This window comes from Triticum urartu, chromosome 2A (genome assembly GCF_056163025.1).
Source record: "Triticum urartu cultivar PI428250 chromosome 2A, HENAU_Tu73, whole genome shotgun sequence".
NCBI lineage: Eukaryota > Viridiplantae > Streptophyta > Magnoliopsida > Poales > Poaceae > Triticum > Triticum urartu.
Window position 1 is genome coordinate 655,943,331 of NC_141874.1, and position 22,154 is coordinate 655,965,484.

Consider the following 22,154-nt stretch of genomic DNA (forward strand, 5'->3'; position numbering starts at 1 on the left):
CAAAAGTCTAAGATGAAGTAGCAGATCTGACAATTAACTCACGAAGCCCCCTTCTAACAGCATTTCGGGCATCAAGATAAGCTCAAATGAAAATGATGCAATGGAATGAAATGATGTACTCTCTGAGATGAACATTTTGATATGCTATATGTCCAAATCGGAGCTACGGATGCGGAGATATAGCGCGATGAAAAATGCCAAAATTTAAGGGGAGTGGAGAGAAAGTCAACCCTCGCTAGGGTTTACTGTAGCAGCGGATCTGGATCGGATCGCGCACGGACTTCGAGGCGGCGGCGCTCCCGCCGGAGTTGACGAAGACGATGGCGGTCGGGCGGAGCTAGGGCGCGGGAAGGCCGGGGACGAGGCGGCGGGGTCGTGGCCGGGCGCGGACGGGGCGGCGCCGGCTCGGGCGACGAAGCTGAGGCCTCCCGCGGGCGGCGCCGGCGACGAAAGCGGCGATGGCGGCGCTGGCGGCCCACGGAGGCGCGGAGAAGGTTGGCGGCGGCGCGGCGAACGGCGTCGGGGAGGAGAAGGGCGGCGGGCGGCGCGCCTCCTCTGGGCCGCGGGGGCTCTACATGGGCCGGGCGGGCCGCGCGCGGAGGTGGCCGGCGGGGGACACGTGGCGGATCGCGGTAGGCGGCGGCGGAATCCGGACGTTGTCCGGCTCGTCCGGACACGTCCGGCGGCGGCGGAGAGGGATTTTTTTAGGGTTTCGAGAGGGGATCCGCGAATTTTCGAGGGGGGTGTTTAAATAGGCATAGAGGGAGCTAGGAGAGTCCAAATGAGGTGAGGTTTTCGGCCACGCGATCGTAATCGAACGCTCTAGATGATGGAGCAAAGTTTGGTGGGTTTTGGGCCAAATTGGAGGGGTGTTGGGCTGCAACACACACGAGGCCTTTTCGGTCCCTCGGTTAACCGTTGGAGTATCAAACGAAGTCCAAATGATACGAAACTTGACAGGCGGTCTACCGGTAGTAAACCAAGGCCGCATGTCAAGTCTCGGTCCAATCCGGAAATGTTTAATCCCTACACACGAAAGAAAGCTAGAAATGACCACCGGAGGAGAACGAAGCGCCGGAATGCAAAACGGACAACGGGGAAAATGCTCGAATGCATGAGATGAACACGTATGCAAATGCAATGCACATGATGACATGATATGAGGTGCATGACAACGAAAACAACACATGGAGACAAAAACCCGAATCCGAGGAAATAAATATAACTTAACGCCGGAAACGGCAAGAGTTGAAGTACAAATTGGGAAAGTTACATCTGGGGCGTTACAATAGATCCCCTATACTTGTGGGTCATCAAGCCTCTTTTCTGGCACCGTTGCCGGGGAGTGAAGCGCCTTTAGTAGGTGGAATTTGGTAAGGAAAATTTATATAGTGTGCTGAAATTTACTGTCGCTTGTTATTATGGAAAGTAATCCTCTGAGGGGCTTGTTCGGGGTATCTTCACACCGGCCAGTAGAGCAAAGAGTTGCTCCTCAACCTACTGAACCTACTGAAAAAGAAAATGTCTGCTTTGAAATTCCTTCGGGTATGATAGAAAAACTGCTAGCTAATCCTTTTGTAGGAGACGGAACAACGCATCCTGATGAGCACCTAATATATGTGGATGAAGTTTGTGGATTATTTAAGCTTGTAGGTGTACCCGGAGATGTTATTAAGAAGAAGGTCTTCCCTTTATCTTTGAAGGAAGATGCATTGACATGGTATAGGCTATGTGATGATACGGGGTCATGGAACTATAAACGATTGAAATTATATATATAATTTTTGGCCTCGCGAAGGAGAAAGCATCGCTCAAGCTTGGGGGAGGCTTAAATCAATGTTATATTCATGCCCCAATCATGAGCTATCAAGAGAGATGATTATTCAAAATTTATATGCTCGGCTTTCTGATAACAATCGCACCATGCTCGATACTTCTTGTGCTGGCTCTTTTATGACGAAGACTATTGAATTCAAATGGGATTTATTGGAAAGAATTAAACGCAACTATGAAGATTGGGACCTCGACGAAGGTAAGGAGTCAGGTATGACACCTAAGTTTGATTATGTTAAATCTTTTATGGATACCGATGTTTTTCGTAAATTTAGCACTAAATATGGACTTGACTCTGAGATAGTAGCTTCTTTCTGTGAATTTTTTGCTACTTATGTTGATCTCCCCAAGGAGAAGTGGTTTAAATATCATCCTCCCATAGAAGTAAAAGTAGTTGCACCTATTAAAGTTGAAGAAAAGACTATACTTATAATGATCCTATTGTTCCTACTTCTTATATTGAGACACCACCTTTCCCTGTTAGGATAAAGGATCATGCTAAAGCTTCAACTGTGGTTCATAAAAGTAATATTAAAACTTATACACCTCCTGAGCAAATTAAAGTTGAACCTGATATTGCTATTGTTAAAGATCTCTTGTCTGATAATATTGATGGGCATGTTATTCATTTCCTTGATGAGACTGCTAGAATTGCTAAACCTTGTGCTAAAGATAAAAACAGACCTATGGTAGGCATGCCTGTTATTTCTGTTAAATTAGGAGATCATTGTTATCATGGCTTATGTGATATGGGTGCTAGTGCTAGTGCAATACCTTACGATTTATACAAAGAAATTATGCACGATATTGCACCTGCTGAGATAGAAGATATTGATGTCACAATTAAACTTGCCAATAGAGATACTATTTCACCAATGGGAATTGTTAGAGATGTTGAAGTCTTGTGTGGGAAAACTAAATATCCTGCTGATTTTCTTGTTCTTGGTTCCCCACAAGATAGCTTTTGTCCCATTATATTTGGTAGACCCTTCTTAAACACTGTTAATGCTAAGATAGATTGCAAAAAGGATGTTGTTACTATCGGTTTAGATGATATGTCTCATGAATTTAATTTCTCTAAATTTAGTAGACAACACTGCGAAGAAGAATTACCTAGTAAGGATGAAATTATTGGTCTTGCTTCTATTGCCATACCTCCTAGTGATCCTTTAGAACAATATTTGCTAGACCATGAAAATGATATGTTTATGAATGAAAGAAGGGAAATAGATGAAGTATTCTTTAAACAGGAACCTATTCTGAAACACAATTTGCCTGTTGAAATCCTAGGGGATCCTCCTCCACCCAAGGGTGATCCCGTGTTTGAGCTTAAACCGTTGCCTGATACTCTTAAATATGCTTATTTTGATGAGAAAAAGATATATCCTGTTATTAGTGCTAACCTTTCAGAGCATGAGGAAGAGAGATTATTGAAAACTCTAAAGAAGCACCGTGCTGCTATTTGGTATACTCTTGATGATCTTAAGGGCATTAGTCCCACTCCATGTCAACATAAAATAAATTTGGAAGAAGATGCTAAACCAGTTAGTGATCATCAACGACGGCTGAATCCTAAAATGAAAGAAGTGGTAAGAAAGGAAATACTAAAGCTCCTTGAGGCAGGTATAATCTATCCCGTTGCTGATAGTCAATGGGTAAGTCCTGTCCATTGTGTCCCTAAGACGGGAGGTATTACTGTCGTTCCTAATGATAAAGATGAATTGATTCCTCAAAGAATTATTATAGGTTATAGGATGGCAATTTATTTCCACAAATTAAATAAGGCCACTAAAAAGGATCATTACCCCTTACCTTTTATCGATCAAATGCTAGAACAATTATCCAAACATACACATTTTTTCTTTCTAGATGGTTATTCTGGTTTCTCTCAAATACCTGTGTCAGCCAAGGATCAATCAAAGACTACTTTTACTTGCCCTTTTGGTACTTTTGCTTATAGACGTATGCCTTTTGGTTTATGTAATGCACCTGCTACCTTTCAAAGATGGATGATAGCTATATTCTCTGACTTTTGTGAAAAAATTTGTGAGGTTTTCATGGACGATTTCTCCATCTATGGATCTTCTTTTGATGATTGCTTGAGCAACCTTGATTGAGTTTTGCAGAGATATGAAGAAACTAATCTTGTCTTGAATTGGGAAAAGTGCCACTTTATGGTTAATGAAGGTATTGTCTTGGGGCATAAAGTTTCTGAAAGAGGTATTGAAGTTGATAAAGCCAAGGTTGATGCTATTGAAAAGATGCCATGCCCCAAGAATATCAAAGGTATAAGAAGTTTCCTTGGTCACGCCGGATTTTATAGGAGGTTCATTAAGGACTTCTCAAAAATCTCTCGGCCTCTGACTAATTTATTACAAAAAGATATACCATTTGTCTTTGATGATGATTGTGTAGAAGCATTTGAAATACTTAAGAAAGCATTGATCTCTGCACCTATTGTTCAGCCACCTGATTGGAATTTACCCTTTGAAATTATGTGTGATGCTAGTGATTATGCTGTAGGTGCTGTTCTAGGGCAAAGAGTTGATAAGAAATTAAACGTTATTCAATAAGCTAGTAAAACCCTAGACAATGCTCAAAAATTATGCTACTACTGAAAAAGAATTCTTAGCAGTTGTATTTGCTTGTGATAAGTTCAGGCCTTATATTGTTGATTCTAAAGTAACTATTCACACTGATCATGCTGCTATTAAATATCTTATGGAAAAGAAAGATGCTAAACCTAGACTTATTACATGGGTTCTCTTGCTACAAGAATTTGATTTACATATTGTTGATAGAAAGGGAGCTGAGAACCCCGTTGCAGATAACTTGTCTAGGTTAGAAAATGTGCTTGATGACCCACTACCTATTGATGATAGCTTTCCTGATGAGCAATTAAATGTCATAAATGCTTCTCATACTGCTCCATGGTATGCTGATTATGCTAATTACATTGTTGCCAAATTCATACCATGTAGTTTCACATACCAACAAAAGAAAAAGTTCTTCTATGATTTGAGACATTACTTTTGGGATGACCCACATCTTTATAAAGGAGTAGATGGTGTTATTAGACGTTGTGTACCTGAGCATGAACAGGAACAGATCCTAAGAAAGTGTCACTCTGAAGCTTATGGAGGACACCATGCTGGAGATAGAACTGCACATAAGGTATTGCAATCTGGTTTTTATTGGCCCACTCTCTTCAAAGATGCCCGTAAGTTTGTCTTATCTTGTGATGAATGTCAAAGAATTGGTAATATTAGTAGACGTCAAGAAATGCCTATGAACTATTCCCTCGTTATTGAACCATTTGATGTTTGGGGCTTTGACTATATGGGACCTTTTCCTGTCTCTAATGGATATACACATATTTTAGTTGTTGTTGATTACGTTACTAAGTGGGTAGAAGCTATTCCAACTAGTAGTGCTGATCATAACACTTCTATTAAAATGCTTAAAGAAGTTATTTTTCCAAGATTTGGAGTCCCTAGATATTTAATGACTGATGGTGGTTCACATTATATTCATGGTGCTTTCCGTAAAATGCTTGCTAAGTATGATGTTAATCATAGAATGGCATCCCCTTATCACCCTCAGTCTAGTGGTCAAGTAGAATTGAGTAATAGAGATCTCAAATTAATTTTGCAAAAGACTGTCAACAGGTTTAGAAAGAATTGGTCCAAGAAACTTGATGATGCATTATGGGCCTATGGAACTGCATATAAAAATCCTATGGGTATGTCTCCGTATAAAATGGTTTATGGAAAAACATGTCACTTACCTCGCGAACTAGAACACAAGGCATATTGGGATATTAAAGAGCTCAATTATGATTTTAAGCATGCCGGTGAGAAGAGGTTATTTGATATTAGCTCACTCGATGAATGGAGAACCCAAGCCTACGAAAATGCCAAGTTGTTTAAAGAAAAAGTTAAAAGATGGCATGATAAAAGGATACAAAAGCGAGAGTTTAATGTAGGTGATTATGTATTGCTATACAACTCTCGTTTAAGATTTTTTTGCAGGAAAACTTCTCTCTAAATGGGAAGGTCCTTACGTTATCAAGGAGGTCTATCGTTCCGGTGCCATAAAAATCAATAACTTCGAAGGCACAAATCCGAAGGTGGTGAACGGTCAAAGAATCAAACATTATATCTCAGGTAATCCCATAAATGTTGAAACCAATGTTATTGAAACCGTAACCCCGGAGGAATACATAAAGGACACTTTCCGGAACGTTTCAGACTTCGGAAAGGAATAGGTATGTGGTACGGTAAGTAAACCGACTCCAAAACAATTTTTAAGGCAATATTTCTCCATTTTGGAATATTTAGAAAAATAGAAAAATAAGAAGCAGTCCGGGAAGGACACGAGGCCTCCACGAGGGTGGAGGGTGCGCCCTGCCCTACTGGGCGCGCCCCTACCTCGTGGGCACCTCGTGCGCTCTCCGGACTCCGTTTTCTTACACGACACGTAATTTGGTCGGTAAAAATTCATTATATAATCTCCCGAAGGTTTTGAATCCTGTATCACGCAAATATCCTCTATTTTTGTTTCGAGCTGTTTCCCGTTAGGGTCGTCAAGGCCAGGCATCATGTCGTCCCCCTCCTCCAACAATGGTGACAACGATGTTTGGCTAATGAAGATAGAGCTGAAGAGGGAAGAACCCATGGAGATCAACAAGGATGAAGGGATCAAGAAGGCCACGGAGGATCACGCTCCGGCAGCAGAAGACACCCTTCAACTTGATCACAATCTTCTTACCCCAACTGAGATTGAAGCTTTCAAGATGATTGAGTTAGCTCGTATACAGAACAAGTATCTCACACGTGAAAATATTTTGTTGAAGGAGCGTATTGTTGCACTCAAGGGCATTATCCGCAAGCTGGAGGAAAATATATTGTTACGCTCGATGTGTGACTATCCATCATCATCTCCATCTTCTCCACCAACAAAGAAGAACTGAGCATCTGGTATGGGCACTCCCCTTGGCAACTGCCAAGCTTGGGGGAGTGCCCCGGTATCGTATCACCATCACTTCTATCTTTACCGTTTTTTTCTTAGTTCGATCCTTTTGATAATATCTTGATCTAGTAGAATAAAGTTTTAGTATGATCTAGTTGTGAGTTTTGCTTTATGATCCTTCTATGTAATCGAGTCCGTGAGCTATATATAATAAAGATTAGTGTTGAGTCAAGGGCTTGATTATTTTGCCATGATCTTGAGTGAATAAAAGAAAAGAGAAAGAATAAAAAGGAAATAAAAGAGATCATATAGATCTTATGGAGAGTAATGAGCTCACATATAAAAAGTATGATGAATAAAAGTTGTTGAGAGTTGGCAAACATAGTTTTGGTCATCGTTGCAATTAATAGGAAGTAATAAAGAAAGAGAGGTCTTCACATATAAATACACTATCTTGGGCATCTTTTATGATTGCGAGCACTCATTAAAATATGACATGCTAAAGAGTTGACGTTGGACAAGGAAGACAACGTAATGGGTCGTGTTTTCTTACATCTGAGATAAATTATATTGTCATGGATCATCCAACATGATTGAGCTTGCCTTTCCCTCTCATGCTAGCCAATTCTTTGCACCAAGTAGAGATACTACTTGTGCTTCCAAATATCCCTAAATCCAGTTTTGCCATGAGAGTCCACCATATCTACCTATGGATTGAGTAAGATCCTTCAAGTAAGTTGTCATCGGTGCAAGCAATAAAAATTGCTCTCTAAATATGTATGACTTATTAGTGTGGGAGAAAACAAGCTTTATACGATCGTGTGATATGGAAGAAATAAAAGCGACGGACTGCATAATAAAGGTCCATATCACAAGTGGCAATATAAACTGACGTTCTTTCGCATTGAGATTTTGTGCATCCAACCATAAAAGTGCATGACAACTTCTTCTTCCCTCTGCGAAGGGCCTATCTTTTACTTTTATCTCCTACCTTATATAAGAGTCTTGGTGTTCCTCACCCTTCCTATTTACATTTTATCTTTTGGCAAGCACAACATGTTGGAAAGATCCTGGTATATATGGCTAATTGGATGTGAGTTTTCATGAACTATTATTGTTGACATTACCCTTGAGGTAAAACGTTGGGAGGCAAGACTATAAGCCCCTATCTTTCTCTGTGTCTGATTAAAACTCCATACCCATAAGTATTGCGTGAGTGTCAGCAATTGTGAAAGACTATATGATAGTTGAGTATGTGAACTTGCTGAAAAGCTCTTATATTGACTATTTCCTATGTTATGATAAATTGCAATTGCTCCAATGACTGAGATTATAGTTTCTTAGTTTTCAATGAAGTTTATGATTCATACTTGAAATTGTGATTGAATTGTTACTCTAGCATAAGAGATCATATGACAAGAATTATATAAGTTGCTGTTCTAAGAATGATCATGATGCCCTCATGTCCGTATTTTTATTTTTATCGACACCTCTATCTTTAAACATGTGGACATATTTTTCGATTTCGGCTTTCACTTGAGGACAAGCGAGGTCTAAGCTTGGGGGAGTTGATACGTCCATTTTGCATCATGCTTTTATATCGATATTTATTGCATTATGGGATGTTATTACACATTATATCACAATACTTATGCCTATTCTCTCTTATTTTACAAGGTTTACATAAAGAGGGAGAATGCCGGCAGCTGGGATTCTGGGCTGGAAAAGGAGCAAATATTAGAGACCTATTCTGCATAGCTCCAAAAGTCCTGAAACTTCACGGAAGTCATTTTCAGAATATATAAAAAATACTGAGCGCAAGAAGTTCAATAGGGGGGCCACACCCTGCCCACGAGGGTGGGGGGCGCGCCCTACCCCCTGGGCGGACCCCCTACCTCGTGGGGCCCCTGGTGGCCCTCCGATGGCCATCTTCTGCTATATGGAGTCTTTTGATGAGGAAAAAATCATAAGCCATCTCCTCGGACGAAACTCCGCTGCCACGAGGCGGAACCTTGGCGGATCCAATCTAGGGCTCCGGCAGAGCTGTTCTGTCGGGGAAACTTCCCTCCGGGAGGGGGAAATCATCGCCATCGTCATCACCAACGCTCCTCTCATCGGGAGAGGGCAATCTCCATCAACATCTTCACCAGCACCATCTCCTCTCAAAACGCTAGTTCATCTCTTGTATCCAATTCTTGTCTCCAAGTCCGCGATTGGTACTAGTAGGTTGCTAGTAGTGTTAATTACTCCTTGTAGTTGATGCTAGTTGGTTTATTTGGTGGAAGATCATATGTTCAGATCCTATATGCATATTAATGCCCCTCTGATTATGAACATGATTATGCTTTGTGAGTAGTTACGTTTGTTCATGAGGACATGGGAGAAGTCTTGCTTTAGTAGTCATGTGAATTTGGTATTCGTTCGATATTTTGATAAGATATATGTTGTCTCTCCTCTAGTGGTGTTATGTGAACGTCGACTACATAACACTTCACCATTATTTGGGCCTAGAGGAAGGCATTGAGAAGTAATAAGTAGATGATGGTTTGCTAGAGTGACAGAAGCTTAAACCCTAGTTTATGCGTTGCTTCGTAAGGGGCTGATTTGGATCCATATGTTTCATGCTATGGTTAGGTTTACCTTAATACTTTTGTTGTAGTTGCGGATGCTTGCAATAGAGGTTAGTCATAAGTGGGATACTTGTCCAAGTAAGGACAGTACCAAAGCACCGGTCCACCCACATACCAAATTATCAAAGTACCGAGCGCGAATCATATGAACGTGATGAAAACTAGATTGACGATATTCCCATGTGTCCTCGGGAGCGCTTTTCTCTATATAAGAGTTTGTCCAGACTTGTCCTTTGCTACAAAAAGGATTGGGCCACCTTGCTGCACTTTATTTACTTTTGTTACTTGTTGCTCGTTACAAATTATCCTATCACAAAACTATATGTTACCACTTATTTCAGTACTTACAGAGAATACCTTGCTGGAAACCGCTTATCATTTCCTTCTACTCCTCGTTGGGTTCGACACTCTTACTTATCGAAAGGACTACGATAGATCCCCTATACTTGTAGGTCGTCACCTACTTCCACTGTCCTTGCCTCAATGCTCAGGTGGATGACAGGTGGGACTCCTTTTCTTGCGGGCCCAGCTTTGCAATGTGCATCCGTGTGCGTCGGGTTACTGAGGAGACGAGGCGAGCCCTCGGAAATATATGGCCACACTTCCCATTTCTCCTCCCTCCCCTCCTCCTCCCTCTACGCCTCCACGCACTGGTGTAGGGGCGTCCTATACAAACGGTTTTTACCCCTTTTCCGCAATAGAGTTTTAAAACATCGCCTTGCGTGTGTGCGATAGGGGGGTACATCCCACATGTTTGGGATATAACCCCACGGTATGACGCACCCATTCAGGGCTAGGTTATCTAGTGGTGACTTGAGGAACAGGTTCGTTATATGGGCCTCGATGACCATGAAGCTCAGGGCCCCAATGGTGACTCGTGGAGCGGCCTGGCTCATGGCCCAATGCTTGGGACACCGGCTCGGCAAGGAGATAAAGGAAACTCCCTTACTTGGGATGTAAGATAAGTAGAAAACACACTAGGGGACGGGTTGTATTGCGACCCGAACTCTAATGTAAGTCCAGGGCCTTGACCATGTATAAAGTGGGGGCCCTGAGGTAGAAATACTAAGTTACAAGCTCTCGAGTACTAACTTTCATTTTTATTGGCTTGGCATCTTTTTCACTGACATAGAATTTTTTATGAGTTTTTGTGCAGTAGACCAAATCAAGCAAAGAAAAAAGTACATCATGGCATTTTTTCTTTTGGTCCTTGGCAAAAAAACTCCCAAACATGGTTTTTTCCAGTGAAACATCTACACGGTGGAATTCATACTATTTGTAAATTTATAAATTAGCATGGCAGTTTTTGCAAAGTTTTTATATCATTTCAATTATACATTTTATGTGTACTTTGTTATTTATAAGGAAAATATGATATTGTTTCATGGCATTTAAAAAAAAGTAATCTGCGCCTTATGGGCTATTGATGGTTTGCCCTGGCCTTTCCAGACCAGGCTTCCCCCTTGCGATCGAACGACAGTTTTTCGGATCCTTTTTTTTAGAGAAAAGCAGTACTAGAGTCTCCTACTCTGCCATCTTCACTAATATAATATGGTATTTGGTTTTGACCTAAGCTTTACCTTGCCAAATATTTGGCTATCAGAAATTTGGGTTGGAGCTCTATTAGCCAACGATTTGACCAGTATTGACAAGAGAATTAAACTAGAATACAAAATAGCATTGACATGATAATAATTTTGTCTATGATTCAATCAAATCCCCATAATTATATTCGCCATAGGTTTCATAATTGTGCTTATGGAATCCGTGGGCAGTAAGACCACTTATTTTGCTACTGTTAGCACTTTGTGTTGGCTCTTTTGTGTTTATGTCTCTTATTACTTCTTTGTATCCCCCTATCCCGTGAGGAAAAGTGTTTGGCCCAAGCCAAAAGGAGGTCCACAAAAGTCTGATGCAACATCATTTCAGGTTAATGATGTTGTATTGAACAAAACGACTATTTATAATCCTTTACATATCATGTATGTGTATACCAATTTGCAAATTTGTTCCGCATTATGGTTGATGTTGCAGTGATAGGACAACAAGAAGTTGGGGCAAGTAGAGCATATGTGTCCCAATATGGGTGGCATTTAGCAACAGGCTTTCTGTGAGCAACTCCAGTAGAATTATCTCGTGTCCCCTCCATAATAATTGTTAACGTGAAGGCTAGAGGGGTAAATTTTTACTCTAGCAGATTCTCCGTACCTCCCTTTGCATCCATAACTTTTGAGGGAAGCTTAAAAAAGGCGCAACCCTGTATATTTGGAGGTTGTGGTGGTATAATATAGTGCAGATCAAATCCAACTGTTGTGGCATCACTGAACTTCAGATCCTTCTTCCTCCGCAGTCTACTCATGTTTAATTTTAATTTTCTTGCAACTCATATCAGCCTCACATGCACCGAAACCAACTAAAAAGCCACATGAAACCTACACACTAAGGCCAACTCCAGCGCAGGATCCCAGATGGTCTGGCCGCGTCCGTTTCGGGGTAAATGGACATAAGTCGTGGCCCAACGAGCAAGAGTAAACGGACAAGCGTATGTTTTTTGTTCACCTCCAACCCATTCCCGGCTCAAACTTGGGCCGCATTTGCATTCAAACGGATAGCGCGCTAAGGGGTGGGACGCGTGCCCTTGTCCTTCCATGGCCCACCCTTCCGGGACACAAACACTCCTTTTTCTCTTCCTCTACCCCATCCCCCCGCTCCCCTGCAATAGTTGTCGCCACCCATCTTCTCGGCTACCTCCTCGCTATCTAGCTCGGTCACCCAAAGCATGACCACTAGATTTGTGCCTCTCGCCCCCTCGCAGGAGCACAACTCGTAGGTCTGCGGCCGCTGCCACTGGATTTGGTGCATCCGGCTGCCGGCGATTGTGCCTTGGTCGGATACTGGACCGCACAGCCACGGCAATGCCTCCCCGCCGCATACATGTATTGACTTTGGCTCTAGCCGCTCGGATCTATCCCATTGGCGGTTCGCCAATAATGACATGCCCGACCGTCGCCCGAGCTCGATGCTGGCCCAACGTCTCATCGACTCACCTTTGCCGGTCATAAAGTGCAATGACTTCCCACGGCAGGTCATGTGCCGCGTTTCTACCACGCCAGAACATCCCAGATGGATGTTCCTCAAGTGCAAAAGAGATGGGGTATGTGTTTCATTTGATTCGGTTGTGCTCCTGGATTCGGCACATTTTCGGTAGCTCATTGCTTGCTCAAATTTGTGTATAGGATGGATGCAAGTTTTGGTATTAGAAAAAAGATTACATTGATCAATTGATAGCATGAATTTTGATAAATGCTAATGCACACGTTGCTAGAATAGAGACTAGAGATGAGACTAGATGCGAAGCAACGTCAAATTCTTTGGAATCAAAGAAGAAAGAAGTGTGCAAGCTCGAGAAGCCAATAGAGAGAATCAACAATGAAGACATAGCGAAGATATTAATCCAACTAGTGAGAGCAGTTATGAAAATTGGATATCTTTTAAAGTGTCTAATTATGATTCTTATTTTCTTTGGTCTTACTTTCATAGCAAATAATTGATAAATTATGTACTTCTATATATCAAAATGTCGTTGAATGAAATAAAAGAAATGTGTTTCGGTGACCAAATAAATGTATACACAAGGGCTCCAGCCGGTCGTGGCAGACGATATGCGTCCGCGCATTGGGTGCACGGCTAGCGCATCCAGGAAATGACCGAACGCCGCCCCATTACCCTACCCAAACGGACAAAATCCGGATAAAATGGACGCCCGTTTGGGGCCATGTGTTGGAGTTGGCCTAATGGAGGCCGTTGCGTGTCCGGCTCGCCTGTCACCCTTTCCCCACTCTTCTCCCCAGCTTTCTGCCACACACCCTTCTTTCTCACTGCCCACCATCGGTGGCTATAAAAGACATGCGACGACACATCTCAAAGCAAAGCCACGACCTCACAGATCTAGTGTCGCCATAGCGATTCCCCTTCTCCTCCCTCGATCCAGTGCTGCAGTAGCCCCTCCCCGCCTCGGACGATGACGCCATGCCGCGCCATTGACCGGTTGACGCTCCTCACCGAATAGAATGCAGCCTCCCATGTTGTGCAGGGTAGCAACTTTTTTGTGAGATGTGCAAATTACGATTGTTTGTGTACGTTATACATGATTAATATGTACACATATTACATACTCAAGTAATCATTTTTTACACATTATACTTTTTTGAAAATAAAAGTTAGACCATTGTCTACCTTATGCATTTCAAAATAGGTTATAGCCTCGATAACCAAAGGTCAATTACGTGAAGTGTGTGTGGGTGCTGAGCACAATAGTGAAAAAAAATTGTGTGTGTGTGTTGGGGGGGGGGGGGGTGGCTAAGAGAGTAAAAAAATTAAGTTCAGATTCAATATGCTGCGCCCACACTTGCAATGAAGCCATGTCGTCATGAAATCTTGCTCGGTGGCTCCACAATCTCAAAATTTGTTGCTCACATGTATAACAAGCTTAACAAGTTAAACAAGCTGGCTCACGAGTTACTCGAGTCCAGCCAAGTTTGGTTCTGAGCTTGCCATATTAGCGAGTCGAGCTGAGCTAACTCATTATCTAAATGAGCTCTAGCGAGTCGCTGGCCCGACTTGTTCTGAATTCCACCTCTACATCTATGTTTGTACGACGATCGGGGTTTTGGATGACAACATGGCAACTCTCCTTGGAGATTCATGCCTACATATCAGACGGCAGGCGCCGCGTTCGCTCTGAGTTGCTATAGAGCTAACGTCAATTCTATAGCATTTAGGTAGGTATGTTTTTTGGAAGCTTGAATACAAACTTTCGTTGTTGTTTGTTATAGCTTCGACCGTGGATGTAACGTGTCCATTGCTTGAGACTGGCTTATTCCCATTTACGTGATTCTCAACATAAGATTAGCTTGCATTTGTTTAAAAGAAATAAAATATAAACTGATGGCTTCTGGGCATAAGATTAGCTTGCGTGTGTTTATTTACAAGAAAAAAATGATGGCCAACTCTTGGGAACAAATCAAATGGTTTTTTTAGAGGTTAAGGGCACACAGCCCCTGCTACATTGCTCAGAATGGAGCACAAAAATGTTCTACACAGATAGCACGCGGAAGTCAGCAGCTCATTGCTTCAGCCAAAAGCACCAAAAGGCGCAAAAAGAAAAACACACACACTAGTCAAGACCAAGTAAATTTAAAAGGCAACAAACATGTTTAAGATGGCTCTCCTAGCCTGATAGTTACATTCAGCACCCATGCTATGGAAAAAGATGGCAACTTTTATCATCACCTAAAAGGACTTGGCAGTTCGATCCAACTTATGAATGAACTTCAGACGGCGCCTTCCCACTTCAGCCAGGATCTGGCCACATCAGAAGAGGGGTGCTTCTTGCCAAAAGCTCCAGTTCTTTTGAACACCACTCCACCATGTCCTTGACATGGCCTAAGTCCTAAGGCTAGACAACTCCACGTAGACAAACTCAGTGCAGTTTTCTGCCATACAGCCTACATCCCAGGCCAAGAAACAAAATTGAAAACCATGTTCATTTCGGGTCTTCCAAATATCCCACAGACCAGCTGCATGAACGATATTAACCGCAGAAAATTTGTCTCCTCGAGACCAACAGGAAGAAAAGGACATCATATTAATGTCCCCTCCATATCCAGTTAGCCTAGATACAACTTTCCAGAATTCCACAACAATGACAAAACCAAAAAATTAAATGATAGCAAGACTCCAGCTCAGAGCAGAAGACACAAGTTGCATCAGGTATAGCCTGCCTTTTGCCTAGGTTATCTCTAGTAAGCAACTTATTATTAGCTAGGAGCCAAAGAAAATTTTGAATCCTAGGAGGGATCTTTACAGACCAAACGGTAGGGGTACTAACTAGCAACACTCCCCTAAAATTAACAAACTTGTAAAAGGAATTGACTATGTACACTCCTTTGGAATTCATATTCCAGACCAAGGAGTCAGTGGCGGAGCTAGCCGAAAAACTCTGGGGGGGGGGGGGGCGAAACACAAATCATCAGTGTCTGGGGGAGGCAAATGCTAAAAATGTTGTAATCTAAGTCTCCCTAAAAAAATTCTTTAGAAATTGGTCAAAGGCTGGGGGCAGCCCCCCCCCCCCGCCCCAACATAGCTCCGCCACTACAAGGAGTCATCAACATCAATGTACAGGATAGATTTAGCAATCTCCAGCAGCTCATGCCACATGTTCATAAGCTCCTGGTTAAAGCATCTTCTAAATGTAATCTTGAGATTGCAACCATCCCAAACTCTCTCAACAGTAATATTATGCTCATTGGCTATGTTATATAGATCCCAATATTGGGTAGCTAGGGTAGCATTGCCAAACCAATGATCCTCCCAGAATCTAGCTCTCTTGCCATTCCCTATGTGTCAAGAAAAGCCAACCTTAGCAGCTTGAGCTGCCCAGACCACTCCTTTCGAGAAAGGTGAAGCCCCAGTAGCAGAGCAAGCAAAGATGTTATTACTCTCGAGGTCATACTTAAAATCTATGATGTTCTTCCATGTTTTTTCCTCAAAGTTATAATACCTACTTATCCAAGAGGCTAACAGGCACAGATTCATATCCCCAATATCAGTAATACCAAACCCCCCAAACTCCTTTCTCATATTGAGAGAACCCCAAGTAGTCAGATGGTATTTGTGATGGCCCTTATAGTCATCCCAGAAGCAGTGAGCTAGTTGGGAATTAATAAGCTTAATAGCCCATTTAGGGAATTTAATATACCCCATAAGGTAGGTTGGAATACTAGCTAAACAGGGTTGAACTAAAATCAGCCTTTTGCCAAAAGAGAGTAGTATCCCTTTCCACCCTACCCCCCCTCTTAAATAAACTTGTCAACCATAGCTTGAAGGTCCTCTTTTCTAAGCTTGCTATATTCCAGACCAAGGAGTCAGTGGCGGAGCTAGACAAAAAACTCTGTGGGGCGAAACACAAATCATCAGTGTCTGGGGGGGGGGAATGCTAAAAATGTTCTAATCTAAGTCCCCCTAAAAAATCTTCAGAAATGGGTCAAAGGCTGGGGGGCAACCCCCCCCCCCCCCCCCGCCCCAACATAGCTCTGCCACTTCAAGGAGTCATCAACATCAGTGTACATGATAGATTTAGCAATCTCCAAGAGCTCATGCCACATGTTCATAAGCTCCTGGTTAAAGCATCTTCTAAATGTAATCTTGAGATTGCAACCATCCCAAACTCTATCAACAGTAATAGTATGCTCATTGGCTATGTTATATAGATTCCAATATTGGGTAGCTAGGGTAGCATTGCCAAATCCTCCCAGAATCTAGCTCTCTTGCCATTTCCTATGTGCCAAGAAAAGCCAACCTTAGCAGCTTGAGCTGCCCAGACCACTCCTTTCCAGAAAGGTGAAGCCCCAATAGCAGAGCAAGCAAAGATGTTATTACTCTCGAGGTCATACTTAAAATCTATGATGTTCTTCCAAGTTTTTTCCTCAAAGTTATAATACCTACTTATCCAAGAGGCTAACAGGCACAGGTTCATATCCCCAATATCAGTAATACCAAACCCCCAAACTCCTTTCTCATATTGAGAGAACCCCAGGTAGTCAGATGGTATTTGTGATGGCCCTTATAGTCATCCCGGAAGCAGTGAGCTAGTTGGGTATTAATAAACTTAATAGCCCATTTAGGGAATTTAATATACCCCATAAGGTAGGTTGGAATAATAGCTAAACAGGGTTGAACTAAATCAGCCTTTTGCCAAAAGAGAGTAGTCTCCCTTTCCACCCTGCCCCCCCTCTTAAATAAACTTGTCAACCATAGCTTGAAGGTCTTCTTTTGGGGGGGGGGGCGAAACACAAATCATCAGTGTCTGGGGGGCAAATGCTAAAAATGTTCTAATCTAAGTCTCCCTAAAAAAATTCTTCAGAAATTGATCAAAGGCTGGGGGCAACGCCCCCCTCCCCCCCCCCCCCCCCCCGCCCCAACATAGCTCCTCCGCTTCAAGGAGTCATCAACATCAGTGTACAGGATAGATTTAGCAATCTCCAGGAGCTCATGCCACATGTTCATAATGTCCTGGTTAAAGCATCTTCTAAATGTAATCTTGAGACTGCAACCATCCCAAACTCTATCAACAGTAATATTATGCTCATTGGCTATGTTATATAGATCCCAATATTGGGTAGCTAGGGTAGCATTGCCAAACCAATGATCCTCCCAGAAACTAGCTCTCTTGCCATTCCCTATGTGCCAAGAAAAGCCAACCTTAGCAGCTTGAGCTGCCTAGACCACTTCTTTCCAGAAAGGTGAAGCCCCAGTAGCAGAGCAAGCAAAGATGTTATTACTCTCGAGGTCATACTTAAAATCTACGATGTTCTTCCAAGTTTTTTCCTCAAAGTTATAATACCTACTTATCCAAGAGGCTAACAGGCACAGGTTCATATCCCCAATATCAGTAATACCAAACCCCCCAAACTCCATTCTCATATTGAGAGAACCCCAGGTAGTCAGATGGTATTTGTGATGGCCCTTATAGTCATCCCGGAAGCAGTGAGCTAGTTGGAAATTAATAAGCTTAATGGCCCATTTAGGAAATTTAATATACCCCATAAGGTAGGTTGGAATACTAGCTAAACAGGGTTGAACTAAAATCAGCCTTTTGTCAAAAGAGAGTAGTCGCCCTTTCCACCCTGCCCCCCCCCCTCTCTCTTAAATAATCTTGTCAACCATAGCTTGAAGGTCCTCTTTTCTAAGCTTGCTATAGTGAAGGGGAGCACCCCAAAATTTAATAGGGGAAAAGCTAATTTTGCACCCTAAAGACCAGGCAAAAAAATAGCTTCATCCCTATCAATATTAATAGGCACAAGGTCACACTTGTGAAAATTAATCCTCATGCCAGAAATGTGTTCAAAACAAGATAAAATCCATTTTAAATTTCTGGCATGATCTAGATTCTTATGTAAAAACAGAAGACTGTCATGAGCATATTGCATGCTAATTACTGCGTTATACTCTATTTTGATAGCTTGATCTCTTGGGAACGGTTTCCAGACTTTTCAGGGCTTTGATAACTGGCATGCACGATATATTTTTTTAACATCAGTACAAGCACAAGCGTTCATATACACGCGCATACACTCACCTTTATGAGCATCTCTGAAAGACTGAGCCGGCATATCATGTTGAGATTCACGAAGTCATCGTAGGCGCCTCGTCGTCAACGGTAACGTCTCCTCCCACTGAATGCGCATCGCCGGAAATCCTAAAATAAATCCAGGAATAAATGCGAACACCAGGATTTGAACCTTGATAGGCTGGGATACCACGGTCCCTCTAATCATTCAACCATATGTTGGTTCGCGGCATGCACGATATATATCGTCCGTGGTTCATTTAGTTTGCGTGTAGATACATTTACACGTTCCAAATCTCAAGCGTTGATTGTGATTGAGACGATACGTACGGCTCGTCATAAGCTGATCCTTTCCTTGGAGCTGTCTGTTGTAGCTAGGTCGTGCAAGGGTACCGGCCGCTGGCCTAGACAAATCTATACACAGATCGATCCATCCATCCGTAACGGAGATCGATGGCAATGCGCGCGTACGCCGCGCCGGCGGCGAAATCGCGGACGACATCCTCCACGACGTCTTTGAGCGCCTGCCGGGCTACCAGGACCTCCTCCGCTGCGCAGCCACGTGCAAGCGATGGCGCCGCCTCGTCACCGACCGCGCCTTCCTCCGACGCATCGGCCTCTGGCCGCAGACGGCGCGCCACCAGTCCACCCTCGCCGGGATCTTCTACCAGATCACGTGCCCCGTCGGCAAGCCCCGTCAGAAACACGGCCAGCCTCCGGAATTCTTGAACCTTCAGCTCGGGGGAGCGCATGCTACCTTCAGCTCGTTCGTCCATGGTGCGCATCTCACCTTTGGATCATTGGTCGACAACGACGACGGTCTCTTCGCCTACGCAAGGTCACTCGCATCGCGCCGTGGTCTTCTCCTCGTGAGCATCCTGCTGCCTACCATGTTCCACGACATGCACGGTACAGGCGCCCGTGATAAGATCCAGCTGGTGGTATGCCGTCCTGTGGTCGACAAGCAGCGCAGTCTTCTTCCATTGCTTTCCTTCGACCTAAGTGGATCTTTGGACTGGCACCTCACCGGCTGCGCACTCCTCACCGACGAGGACCGTGGTGTCATTGATTCTTTGGATCAACCACGACAACGGTCGTCGTTTCAAGTGCTCTTGACCTACACCGGCGACAATGGGATCATATATGTCTACATGTACTCCTCTGCCACGGATACTTGGAGCACGCCCACCAAGTTTTGCCAGGCTTCACAACTCATCAGGTGTGGACCATTCGCCGGCGTTGTCACCCATAACACCGTGCACTGGTTGTACAAGGACAGGACTAGTTTCTACACGCTCAATGTAAACGCTATCACCACGGATGTCTCTCTGACCAAGATCCTGATCCACGTCGAAGCTTGTCGACAGTGGGGGCGGGTGTTGTTTCCGTGTGTCTCCGGGGAAGGAAAGCTTTCGTTCGTGAGTATGCGAGACCATGGCATATTAGTGCTCTGGACCAAGCAAGAACAAGATGACGGCGGCTATGGCCGTGAGGCTAGCTCGGGAGGGTGGTTGGGCTCCGACCTGATAAATCTAGGAAGCAAGGACGAAATAAACCATGTCTTCTACGCAGAGAGGAGAGGTGCCATGCTCATCGAGCGGTGTGGTGGTTCCTTTTTCACCATTGATCTCAAGAGCAAGGAGAAGGCGTCCATTGATATCAAGGGCGAGGACATGGAGCCTCACAAGGGGTATTATAGGTTTCCAATGTATCATTGCAGTAGTACTTGGTGTAATGGAGTCTACGGTAGGTTCGATTTCATCACGCCAGTATTGTACGAGATGGATTGGGTGATTGACCGTGGCATGTTGTCCGCCACTGATCAGAGGCTAGATGAAGACGGTTTAATTCAATAATTTGTACTCAACATGTACCTAGGGTTTAGTATTTTGTAGCTAGCTAGGATGGGTCCGTTGTTGATCCGGTATTTGTCTTGATGGATCACCGGGGTTCTGGATACTAAACGATGCATGGCAGACATTTCATTCAGGGTAGGTGTGATGATTCCATTTGTATTCACTCCCACTCCGACTATCCTATTTGGCTCAGTATGTAACTGAATTTTGTTTGTTCCTAAAATAACTGAAAATGTTTACCATGAAACCCCGTGCTACAATGTAAAAAAAATCAAGTTGACGCAACAATGTCAACTCAAAGCAGAATATCGTGAACGAAGATCACTTCATTTTCGTCCTTTTTGTGATGCAACACACGTCCATGGGAGCCAAATTGAGCATCGAGCGGCACATATACGGTTTTCCTGCGTTCAAAGTGTTGCTCATGGAAAAAAAGTGTTGCGGTGTTGCTTAATAGACAGATCACACCATTGCCACTCCATCAGACTTTCATCTCTCCCAGCTACGGGGAGATAAACAGCCGATCCGAAAATAACGCTGGACCCCGCGTCGCTCTTCCTGGGTGACACGGGCGGCGCCACCGTACCCCAGCCTAACTTTCCTTCTACTCCCGTCTATCCATCCCGCCGTCGCCGGAGGACACCGCCGGCGAAGCTAGTGCGGCTGATGGTGGTGGCGGGGACTCTTCTTGTGGTTCTTCTTCTCGATGTCACGAGGACCCTGCAAAGAGATCGAATCAATCAAGCCAGATTCACTCGTTCGTATGTCTACTCGGACGTGCATGTGTTGTTAGGCTGCAAATCAATCAAGTTGTCTGTGTGGTTGGTTGAGGCTAGCTTTGCAAATATCGTGTGAGTTCTCATCAACGGCAGCGGCTTTGGGCGGCGCTCCTTGGATTAGGAGCTGTCTAGCCGTTCGTTGTCTGCCAGCTGCTTGTCTGCAGAGGATGGGCGGGCCTCTCTGCGCCGCTCTTACGCCTTTCTATCCGGTCAGACTCCATGCTTCTCTGGATGCAGATTGGGTGGATCGGGCTCCGTCTCATGCTGGGATGCGGAGGCCCGTCGCTGGTGTGGCTGATCTAACATGTTGTTGCCTGTTGGGCCCCACTGACGGCTGGATCATCTCATCCAGGAGGAGGCCTCGCTGTTGATTACAGTGACCACCGAAAGGTCTTCATGAGGGTTTCTCCCTCTAGATCCGGTGGTTGACTTAGGCGAAGTGATTCAAACTATGGACAATGGTTTGACGCAGAGGAATGGTGGTGTAGCAGCGGCGATCACATATCGCAACTTCGCAAGCAGCTGCTGGGATCGTGGAAAAGTGGTGGTGACAACACGTGAGTCACTTGATGGTGGTGCTACTCGAGCACCGAATCTCGAGCTCCGGGGTGAAAGCCTAGGTGACCAGGGTTGGTTATGCCTGGCAATGCCGATGTTTTTACGTCGTTACCTTGTTGAAGGCATTGTTCGGATATGCTCAGATTGGTTCGTCAGGGTGAAAACCTAAATCCTGACCTTGAGTGGTTGGATTCGGTGACGGCGGTGATTGATCGCCGCTCCCTTTCTCAAGGCTTTGCTGTTGAAGAACCTCGTCATTCATGTGGTGTCATGAGATGGTTGGTGCGGATATGATCATTAATGTACTTTGCTGGTTGGATCTGATCATTTTGTAATTTTTTTTCCTCGCTTACGCATAGCTTTGATCTTATATGGCTTTGCTATTTGCTGGCAGTTT

The 22,154-nt window shown here is 43.8% G+C and overlaps 1 protein-coding gene across 1 annotated transcript; it reads left to right on the forward strand.

The window, feature by feature from the left end:
* The first annotated feature begins 458 nt into the window (after positions 1–458).
* LOC125537705 (uncharacterized) lies at positions 459–20,420 on the forward strand. The gene is made up of 2 exons (XM_087542019.1): positions 459–494; positions 18,939–20,420. The coding sequence occupies exons 1-2, from the start codon at positions 459–461 to the stop codon at positions 20,418–20,420; spliced, it is 1,518 nt and encodes a 505-aa protein (XP_087398145.1).
* The last annotated feature ends 1,734 nt before the right edge of the window (positions 20,421–22,154 follow it).

Excerpts from the sequence above, each read along its gene's own strand:
- LOC125537705 (XM_087542019.1), top strand. The coding sequence starts at position 459 with ATGGCGGCGCTGGCGGCCCACGGAGGCGCGGAGAAG. Across the intron at positions 495-18,938 it reads CCCACGGAGGCGCGGAGAAG|CTAGGTCGTGCAAGGGTACC; the intron begins GTTGGCGGCGGC and ends TGTCTGTTGTAG.